The following is an 11,220-nucleotide window of genomic DNA, read 5'->3' as shown; positions in this document are numbered from 1 at the left end:
GGATTTTTGGGCAACATTACTTGTTTCACCCCAGCATCTCTTTATTTGTATGATGGCATTTTGTATTGGAAACTAAACAAAATAAAATGTAAGTAAATAGGGACAATTAATAATAATATCTTCTAGACTCTTTATTGGATCATTTTCATATATATAAATTTTGCCACAACAAAGGACATGCAGTACACGTGGTAATATTTTGCCTTCCTCTGATGAAGGGGGGGCTCTGTCAGAAGGGGCCCCGGTCCCTCTGCTGTAGAAGCGCCTCTGCGCGCAGGCAGCAGGAGCCTGGTCCTAGGACGGCGGTCGGTCCCCTCCTCTCCTGTGGGTGGCGCCCTTTCCAGTCGGGCTCGGACCATTTAATGCACTTTCGTGTGCAACAAAGTACCGAGCTGGGAAGCTAGCGAGCGGAGAAAAGCGGCCGTTCCAGAGTGTCTCCGCAGCGTTTTTTAATCAGTTTCTTGTTATTTGAAGGCCTTCGCGTGTATGTTGGAGGGTAATTACAAACGAGGATTGACGCGGGTCAGCGTTGGACGCCTTGCGGGGGAGCGCGGAGCCTTTTGACCAGAAAGGCAGGCGTAGCGTTCGCGAGCTGGCGCAGAGCAGGAGGAACCAGAGCGACGTAGCGACTCGGTGAGCCAAGGGGAGACGGGAGGACCACGGCACAGCCGCCGCCAGCGCCACGGGGAGTCGGGGCCCGAGAGGGAGCCTGCCGGGCCCTCGCCTGGATGCGCCCTGTCTGCCGAGATGGGGGAGACCAAGATTATCTACCACCTCGACGACCAGGAAACGCCGTATCTGGTGAAACTATCGGTGCCGGCGGACAAAGTCACTCTGGCAGACTTCAAAAATGTCCTCAAGAAACCAAATTACAAATTCTTCTTCAAATCTATGGACGATGACTTCGGGTAAACGCTAACGGCTTTGACTAAGCGCTTCACACGCACGCAGCACGGCGGTCCCGCGGAGCAGTTAGCTCAGCCCGTGCCGTAGTTCTCCGCCTGTCCCGCTAGCTTGTCATCGGCTTCTTGGTTACCTGGCTGGTTGTTATTAGCTAGCTTCTCCCGTTGCAGTTCCTTTGTTAGCTGCTAGCGGCGTTAGCAGGTCTGCTTAGCGTCACGACCCGTTTGTTTACATTGCTGCGGCTGCTAGCTTACGCGTCTCGTGTCTTGACTTCGTCTGACCAAGTTTGGTGTTTGTCAGATTCACGAGCAGTAGCAGAAGACACCCGAATGACATTTGAACTTATTTGACACAACGCGAATGTGACAGCGATAGTAGCCAGTTACTTCTGGCCTTGTTTTGAACTAATGTACTGAAGTCGTTTGCTAACTGGCTAATGTCATAATGTAAACGGTCAGTGTCACGGCCCTGTTGTTGTTGTCTATTAGCCAGAGGAATGTAGAGTTGGACGCAGGAATGCCCTTTTCATCACCCTGGCAGCTTTATGGACATGTCCCTTTGTGTTAAAACCTAGCTGGAAACGTAGACGCTTTTTATTCCCCCACAAAGTAACCTCATCAGAGCAAGCCGAGGAGCTGGGCCACTATTTTAACAGGTTTCGGAGTTGACTTTGGTTCGACTCAAACTAGGGCGGGGCAGCAGCTCCTGAACAAGCAAGGGGAGAAAAATGTTTTGAAAGGACCAGCAGCTATTCAGAGGAGAGGGGCAGCCTGTAAATGAGCCACTGAGACGTTTCACTCCAGGCTCGGGCTCAGTCACTTGTCAAACTGGCCTCTGTGGTTAATGCTTTTAGAGTTCCACTCCTGTCTTTTGAGCTGACATGACGGTGAATGTTCTGTAGAGGTGATTGATTTGTGCAAACCATCTGTCTAATACAAGGCATCGCGCAGGAATGTTTGCCTGAACCTTTCTTCAGCTTTTAACACGTGTTGTGTAGGTGGTGGTGCTCCAGATGAAAAGAAGCAAATCAGGTTTGTCTGCAGACTAGTTTAGGGATTGAACTTGGATGTTGACCTGATGTAATCAGCGCTGGCAGCGTGTAACAGTAATGTAGCAACGGCACTATTAAATCAGCGCTGGCTGTCCCACATGTCAGTGTCTGTCCCAGTTGATGGAGCTATTGCTGTTGGCTGGTGTTTTATTACCCTGAAAGTGCTTTTGTGTTGCTTAAGGTTTACTGAAACAAAGCTCTGTTCACTTTACAGTGTTGTAAAGGAGGAAATAACTGACGACAACGCTAAGTTGCCCTGTTTTAATGGACGTGTGGTCTCATGGGTAAGTAAGACATACATCCGACAGTAATTTCCCCTGTTTTGTTAATTTGTTGTTTTGTTGTTGTGTGCGTTCACTGTTTCTTTGTGGTTAAGTGGCCGTATAGCAACTGTTTGCGTGCTTGCAGAACAATGATTCCCATCTGTTGGCTAGTGACCACAACCATAATTAATCTCTTGGGAGACGCCCTATGCATCTGCGTGATAATATCATTATCACGTTATGATTCAAGAACCAAGAGATCACATGTAAATACCCTGCTCTTCTCTGTACCTTTATGTGTCAAACTGCGGCGCATGTTCCAAGCCTTTATCTATGCTGGTCACTACACACAGCATGTGCATACAATTAGTCAGGTGTCGCAGATCATATAGAGGCTTTGAGCAATAATCCTAACTGTCTCCACAATGCAAGAGACATCTGGTGCCAGCGCAGAACCTCCCTTCCTCTGTTCTGGACATTGAAATTGAATTAGGAGCAAGTGAAATCACAGGATAGGTGGAGAATACCTCATTACAAAGAGCCTCACTGCGTATCGTCTACCAGGCAGATTGAATCTTTAAGGTAACAGAGAAGGAGGTTTCGAGTGTTCTGTGGTTTAATGTAAGAGGGCGCTGCGTTTTTATTAATTTAAAGCAGTGTGATGTTATTAAAGATGGCCTATAGTCATCCAGATGTACAGACATTTGTCTACATAATCCACTATGTTTGTCTTAAAATGTCCCTGTGTTGTGGTCATGGAGATTGGCTGGCTTTGGTTCAAAATCCATTTGTGTGTGTGTGTGTGTGTGTGTGTGTGTGTGTGTGTGTGTGTGTGTGTGTGTGTGTGTGTGTGTGTGTGTGTGTGTGTGTGTGTGTGTGTGTGTGTGTGTGTGGACATGTTTGTTATCTGTTCAGGGCTGTTGAAATGTTCCATCTACAATGAAATGTTGTTTCTGTGTGGACAGTGTGTACATCTGTTTGTCTTCACTGTTCATCTGTTGTTTCGATGAGCTGCTATATTGTTCTCTGGGGTCCAAGGTTCTGGCTGTTATGTTATCACAACTCAATAGACCAGCACCCTAAATCTGCTCTGTTGTGCTCGTATGTCTAAATCTTTCTCTATATTCTCACTCTGTGGTTTCGTTTAAGAAGTTGCCTAATGTTAGTACAGTATTATTAATTTCTGTCATTCTTTATGGACGATATTGGAGCTGAAATAGTTAATTAGTTAAAGTGTGATGTGAATTTCCAGTACTTGAATATTTATATTGACGTTGCAATGTTAAGCTTGAGGTGACTGTGAAAACGGGATGTAAGGGAGAACGGCCCGGGGCTGGATAAAATGAAGTTCAACAGGATTTTTTGTACTGCACCCTAGTTCATAAAGCTGTCTTACTATCCCATTACACTATTATTAACGTGTGTAAAGCAGTCATAAAGCCGACCCAGTCTGCTAATAGTAGGAGCACTTTCATGCTGATCTGTTGGCTCGAGTAGCTTTTTGTGTGCATTATAAATTGTGCATCTGTAGTTTATGTTATGGACTGGATTCACAGCAGAATGTAAAAAGCAAGTAATGGAAATAATTAAAGTTCCTAATGTTCTATTTTCCTTGCGAGATAAATTCTCCTTTTGAAAGCTCAGTCACGGACCATCGGAAACAACGTTTTCCCACACCTAGATAACTTAGGCAACGCTGTCAGGTAGACAAACCACAAGTCCTGGCACTGGCCCTTCAGTTTCTCACAGTTTCTCAACAATACTCAGCTTCTGATTGCTTAACATTTGCAGTTGGAAACTATTGGAAAGCAAATTCGTTTTTGTAAGACATATTTTCTTGAATAGCAAAGGCTCTGGCTCATTTCCAAATGCTGGGAAGCTTTCAAGCTGTAACAAAAACACACACCATCCAGCTCCTGAGTTTGGCTAATTGTAAAGCAGCAGTGCACTGATGTCAATCTGCTCACCACTTATTCTGTTTCTTTTTGTGAAGCCTAACTGTAAGTTTTCGTCTAATTTCTCTGACCTGACTCTCTGCATGTCCACAGTTGGTCTCTGGAGATGGAGCCCACACAGATGCCGGCTCAGTAGCAGATAGTATAGAGCCAACACCACCTTTGGAGAGAACTGGGGGCATTGGAGACTCCAGACCACCGTCCTATCAGTCAGTATAGACAATGTATTTTACTAATGTGTGTGAGACTGAATGAGTCATCGGGTTCTTTGTCTAATAAGCAGCAAAGTGTTTTGAAAAACTGTGACAGCTTGTATATATTGTGGGGAAGGCTCACTTTAAGGCACAAACCCATAAAATATGGAAATGAACCTTTGAATTTTTTATCACAATATATGATTATTAAACAAGCGTCCTGATTACAATGCGGTACAATTCTACCTCATGCAACCTTTCTGTGTGAAGTGGGAAGGCAGCAAGTGGCCGTGACAGTTTGGACAATGACACAGAAACCAGCTCTATGGTGTCCCAGAGGAGAGAGCGCGAGAGGCCTCGACGGAAACACACCAACGAGCCTGGTCAGTTTTTATCACTGGTTGTACTGTATGCATCTTGAGCAATGTGTTGTAAAATCAGCTTGCGTCCTTTGACATGCTATTCTTGTGTAAACCTGGTTATAATGCTCTCCCACTGCAGGAGGGAGGCAGAACGGCTACTCATCACGGGCGATGGGGCGCGGGGGCCCAGAGTACGACAGCTGCTCATCCTTCATGAGCAGCGAGCTGGAGTCCACTTCCTGCTTTGATTCGGAGGACGATGACGCAACCAGCAGGTCAGATGTTCTGGAGCCGTTCAGCTTGTCCATAAATGCAGTTTCCAATAAGGAAAGCGTTTGGCCTCAGGAATGCATCTGTAATTACAGTTAATGGGTTTTGGCAGCGATTAGTTCGGTCTGAACGTCTGGCTGGTTTTTGTGGTCGCCCCTTAGTTTCTCCACCGGGGGTTGGAGAATTATTTGCTTGCCCACTTCAGAGTCTCTGCTGGTCTCAGTCTTCAGGCATCTTTCAAAATATTTTTTCCAGGTGTTGAAAATCTTGTTAATGTTTCTTGAGTACAAATGCTGTAGAATGAAGAATTGGACCCTTGTCTGGGTACTAGGATTTACTGTTTCCAGAGCTCTCAAACAATTAGTAAAGCCTCAAGTACTCTCATTCCCCACTTTAATATCATCCTTAAGTAGATAAATGCTCTCATAACTTTATAATTTCTTTAGATAAATCATTGCAGTAATGATCTACATGATTATTAGTATTATTTCAAAATGTTTTTATTTCTATTCAGGTTTAGCAGCTCCACTGAACAGAGCTCCTCTCGGCTAATGAGAAGACACCGCCGTCGCAGACGGAAACCTAAAGCCTCCAATATGGACAGGGTGAGAACACCCACCAAAACTGCAATTGAATCATGAATATTTTCAAAACATTTTTCAGTTTGTATTCATATAAACTAAATTTGTTTTTTGTCTGATATGTCTGTGATCTTTTTGCATTTTATTTTCTTTGCCTACAGTCTTCATCATTTAGCAGCATCACGGACTCCACCATGTCCCTCAACATCATCACTGTCACTCTTAACATGGGTGAGTCAGTTTGCCATGTGGAAATTGCACAAACAGCATAGTTAGATTTGTTATAATGAATATACCCTGCTGCTTTCCTGAAAAAGCCCCAGTGTACACTCGCACATTGGGTTAAATTCTTTTCACATGATGGCAAACTATCCAGTTACACAGAATTTGTTCTAGGTTATGCAGGTTGGCGTCACCTTTCATGCTTACTTATTTAACCTTGCTAATATTCATTGATTTTCTGTTTCTCCTCCACATCACAGAGAAGTACAACTTCTTGGGGATCAGTATAGTTGGTCAGAGTAATGAGAGGGGAGATGGAGGAATCTACATTGGCTCCATCATGAAGGGAGGAGCGGTGGCTGCGGATGGACGCATAGAGCCTGGGGACATGCTGTTGCAGGTGTGTGTCTGTGTGTGTGAGAATGTGCACTGCTGCATACCTGGGATCTGGACTAGGAAAGTGTGTGCGTGTAGGTAGCTGCATGTTGTGTTAGCTTCTAGTGCCAGTTCATGCAGTGCATTAAAAAGATTTGGTAATGGTAATATGAGAGCAGTCAGGTTGTGCAAACCAGAAGGCGCAATGTGTTAAAAGCATGTGATGTAAGATTTGTTCTAATCTTTTCCAACCCCATTTGAATATGTTCTGAAATGCTTGTATTCTATAGGTTAAGAAATGCATAGTACACTCCCACACAACCTAAAGCTCATTGGCTTGGTTTATTGTAATTCTTCCTTGATGGCTTTGTGTAGTGGCACGTCATGTAACTGCTAAGAATGTTATCTAGAATAATACATTTTATTTCTGCAGGTCAATGACATCAACTTTGAAAACATGAGTAATGATGATGCAGTTCGAGTACTGAGGGACATTGTGCACAAACCAGGGTAAGCAGTGACTTCTCTGTGTACCAAGACTCTTTTGTGGGCTTTTTAGGTGAGTGTTAACTGTACAATTTTGGCTTTGTGGTAAAAATCAGGCCCATTACTCTGACTGTGGCCAAGTGTTGGGACCCAAACCCTCGGAGCTGCTTCGCTCTGCCAAGAAGTGAGTGTGCTTCCTCCCGTTTGTGGCCTTTTTTATTTTTTTTCATTTCATCTTTCTTTCAACTGTCTTCTCCATGTTCGATTCTACAGGCGAGCCAATCCGACCCATTGACCCAGCTGCATGGGTGTCCCACACGGCGGCAATGACTGGGGTGTACCCTCCATATGGCATGAGTCCTTCCATGAGCACCGTCACCTCCACCAGCTCCTCCATCAGCAGTTCTATCCCTGAGACTGAAAGTAAGTTACAGCACCGCTTGTAGCAGTTATCAACCATTATCTTCTGGCTTTTAGCTCACAGTTTGAAACCTTTAGTCTCCCTCTGCCTAAATGTGCTAGAATCACTATTGTCTTGCAACTTGATAATAAATCTTTGTTAAGCATGGCCCTGCCCTTGACTGCATTCCTGACTGCTCTCTGTCCCAGCTGATTACTGTGTTTAGCTTAGGTCTGCTAAGTGACCCACTCTAACCTCTCAAAACTGAGCCTTAACTCACAACTTTCGTCAGCCCTGTAATCTTTAGACGGATAGATAAAGTAATTTCTTTTCTTTCTAGAGAAAACAGTTTGCATCTGTTCCCCTTTCGGAAAGAACACATTTCAAAATCAATATTTCCTGTAGTTGTTTGACTTATATGTCCACAAAAAAAAGAAAGTTTGGAAAGTTGGTTTATGTAAATGGTGCCAAAGCATGGTTGATCTTGGTTGCAATGAATATTAGGCCAGACCCTTACTTCATTATGATATGGCTCCGATGGCGTTTTTGTCAGCCCAGTCATTTGCTTCAAACAAAGCTCCCATCTGATTCATGGCTAGGACAAACCAGGGATCAAATTACGATCCAGACCACAGGAAACCAAATGTTATTTGTGGCAAATGTCAAAACAGACCAACATTTTTGTAGTCTGTCAGATAACAGTGCTTGGCTGTTCTGTTCTATCATTTAAATGCTTAGGAAACACAATGGAATGCAACTTAGCAGTTCTAATACTTAGCTCCCATGTTAATTTGAACATGTGTCCTCTGTTTTCTCCCAGGATTCGATAATTACCACCTTTCTATCCGTAGCGACATGGCAACTGTTGCTAAGGCAATGGCGTGCCCAGAGTCAGGTCTGGAGGTGCGGGACAGGATGTGGCTCAAAATAACCATTGCTAATGCTTTTATTGGTATGTCTGTCAAAGCACAGAACCCATTGTTTCCTTCCTCTACACAAATCTTTGTGTTATTTTAATCTCTTTTATTTTAGTTTTAATTGCAGCTTGCATAGAAACACAATTGGTTGTCCTTTATGAAATGGTTGGTTTGTATATCTGATTTTACTTGAATAAAATGATTTTAGTTAAACATTTCTATTTTTAGACCTAATTCTTGGTAATAAAATTGTTGGGAATGGTTTACTAACTGAATTATTTAAAAATGGCATATGGTTTTATGGTAACATGTGGGCCCCTGCCTCCTCAGGTTCTGATGTGGTGGACTGGCTCTTCCACCATGTGGAAGGCTTCTCAGATCGCCGTGAGGCCCGTAAATATGCCAGCAACCTCCTGAAGGCCGGTTACATTCGACACACTGTTAACAAGATCACCTTCTCCGAACAGTGCTACTATGTGTTTGGAGACCTCTGTGGCAGTAAGTGGACACTCCTTCGTCAGCTAAACAACAGCATGTGATTGAGGATGAACCTGTCTTTGCTGCCAAAGTTGTCAGCGTGTCCTTCCCCCCCCTCTGTCTCCATCAGACATGACTCACCTGTCGCTTCATGACCATGATGGTTCCAGTGGAGGAGCTTCAGATCAGGATACTCTGCCGCCTCTGCCTCACCCTGGGGCAGCCCCTTGGCCCATGCCCCTCCCTTACCAGTTCCCAATCCCTCACCCGTATGACCTGCCACAGCCTTTCCATGGCGGACCAGGTGCTGGCAGTGCAGGAAGCCAACACAGTGGTGCGTGATATTTAAACTGGACAGTTAACAAAGTACTTTTCATGATAAATACTTATCATGGGAAATGGTTTCATGATATGTTTATTCTGAATGTTTTTAATCTATATAAAACCGTTTTAAAGTTGGGAGTGGGGACTTCTAAAGAAAGGATTATATTGTGATTAAAAGAAATTATGTTTTGAATAGTTTGCTCCAATCACTTGAGGAGCACAGCCTAGTTCTTGTCAGGAGCAAAACATGTTCCATCCAAAACCTTCAAAGCGGTGGTATTTACAATTTGGGTTCTGTGTATTTAACATTTGAGGAACTAGAAAACCAGACCCAGTGGTTTTAGCAGCAGTTTGCTTAGGCAGTGGAGAAATTTGCTGACCAACAACAGCTGCTCCTGCTGAGTGCTCACAACACTGCAGACGTCCTGTCCTCATTTTGCGGTTGCACAATGCCACAGCTTGAATGTAGTGGTGAATAGTTTACAAGCTAACAAGATACAACATGTAAATAACGCAGTCAGGTTAGTCTTTATACCTTTCCAGACTGATATTCCACACCTATGGCTTTCTGAAGGCCACAAAGAGACTGAATATTTTACATTTCCTAAGATGTAATTACACATGTTGGAACAAACATCCCACCCAATAGAATAATGTCCCCTTACTTTCTAGACAGTTATGGTTTTAATAATTGGTCTGAAAACCAGCAAGCTGTTTGTGGCAATAAGATGAAAATATTTATTTGCATTTGGTGATGGCTGTGAGTTGTCCATGACCATGTCTACATTCGTCATGCAACTCCCCAGAGAGTCTCCCACAAACTGGGTCAACACTGTCTGCATCAGCTCATTGGAAGAGAGTGAGTGGCTCATGTAGGTCACTCAGGTTTAGTGGGGAATGGTCATGCATTTGAATATCACATGTATAATAATAATAACTGTCTTCTGCTCTGTCTACAGAAAGCAGTGGTTCAAACTGCAGCAAAAACGAGGGTCGAAAGTCTGGCGGCAGTGGCAGTGAACCCGAAATCAGAAGCCGAGCTCCAAGTGAGCGCTCGGTGGCGCCCCCCAGTGAGCGAAGTGTCCGCAGCTCCGTCAGCCACCGCAGTGCCAACTCTCACTCGATAGCCTATGGGCCCGGTCTCATGTACGGCCCCCCGGGCCTGCCTCCACAGCCTCCACATCTGTCCACAGCTGCACCCGGGGCGCCACAGGGCAGAGAGCTCGCCTCTGTGCCGCCCGAGCTCACCGCTTCACGGCAGTCTCTGCGCATGGCGGTGGGCAATGCCGGAGAGTTCTTTGTCGACGTGATGTGAGGGCCATAGGCTGATAACAGAGTAGCAGATTAAGGAGACACACATACAGTCAGGAGGGAGGGAAGATTGCAAAAGCTGTACCCCAAGGCCTTGACTCCACTTTCCTAGAAGCCGAAACGGAACCAAGTGTTCCTCTTCTCTTGTGCTTTTATTCCTAGTAGTAGTGGTCATACTTTTCTTCAGTGAAGAAACCCCCTCGCTCCACACGGAACCAAAGCGCCTTTCTCAGTTTCTGCTCCTCAGCAGGGGAAGAATTTGTGAGGACAAAGAGCAAGAGAAAGGGAAGGAGGGGAGGCAGTGGAAACGGGCAGCTGGGGATGATGACTCAGCGCTTTTCTACATGGATGTTTTTTTCATTTGTTCTTGTGCTCACGCCCCTGTTCTGTCCTCCCCCACTGCTGTCCATGTCAACACTTTGTGAAAAAGAAGCATCTTCCTTCCTATCTTATTTTATACAGCCCCCCCCCCTGGCTGACCTCTAACAAGAAAAACAATTAAAGAAAGCTGAACTGAACACTAACTGTTAACTTTATTCAGACCTTTTTAAATGTTTGCTTGATTTAAGACAGAGAAAGAAATTTAAAAATTGTATGTAGTGCAAGAGAGTCACAGTCTTTACTGTAAGAATGCTTTTGTTTCATTATATAGGTAGTTGGTCTCAACTGATTTCCTTTTTTCAACGCTAAACTTGAGCATCCAGCTTCAAAAGTCATTTTACATTACACAACTGCGTTGTCATCTTTTAACAAGAGCATTTTCAGACTCTGTCTTGTGATAATGTATAGTGGAAGAATTTCTTACCATGTGTTTCACACTACTCTTTTACCAAGGAAAAAATGTCTTTTTATTTATAAATATAGTTTTATGACTTAAATTTGCTGCTCTGGTTTCATTTTTGTGTGGGTGTGTTTTTTTTTTAAACCAAGGTACACAAAGTCATATTTGCATTTCAAAGCAAGGACAGGAACGTCAAAAGTTGGGCAATTTTGTGTGTGTGTGTGTGTGCGCGCGCGTGTGTGCGTGCGTGTGTAAAATGCGCGAACTGGTTCACCCTGGTTGGGGTTAGAGAGGAAAACTCCTGTACAAGCGGCTGCACTGAACTTGGACACAAAGTCTTGGACTTTA

At 44.3% G+C, this 11,220-nt stretch overlaps 1 protein-coding gene across 1 annotated transcript; it reads left to right on the top strand.

The window, feature by feature from the left end:
* Window positions 1-263: 263 nt before the first annotated feature.
* On the top strand, window positions 264-10,969 carry LOC114843962 (segment polarity protein dishevelled homolog DVL-3-like). The gene is made up of 15 exons (XM_029130883.3): window positions 264-908; window positions 2,169-2,238; window positions 4,266-4,381; window positions 4,637-4,749; window positions 4,868-5,003; window positions 5,513-5,603; window positions 5,741-5,810; window positions 6,062-6,201; window positions 6,610-6,686; window positions 6,779-6,846; window positions 6,936-7,085; window positions 7,883-8,014; window positions 8,310-8,477; window positions 8,587-8,790; window positions 9,740-10,969. The coding sequence occupies exons 1-15, from the start codon at window positions 748-750 to the stop codon at window positions 10,093-10,095; spliced, it is 2,052 nt and encodes a 683-aa protein (XP_028986716.1). The 5' UTR covers window positions 264-747; the 3' UTR covers window positions 10,096-10,969.
* Window positions 10,970-11,220: the final 251 nt, after the last annotated feature.

Source organism: Betta splendens, chromosome 17 (genome assembly GCF_900634795.4).
Source record: "Betta splendens chromosome 17, fBetSpl5.4, whole genome shotgun sequence".
Taxonomy (NCBI): Eukaryota; Metazoa; Chordata; class Actinopteri; order Anabantiformes; family Osphronemidae; genus Betta; species Betta splendens.
The sequence above is the reverse complement of the archived record's forward strand: the minus strand, read 5'-3'. Positions and strand labels throughout refer to the sequence as shown.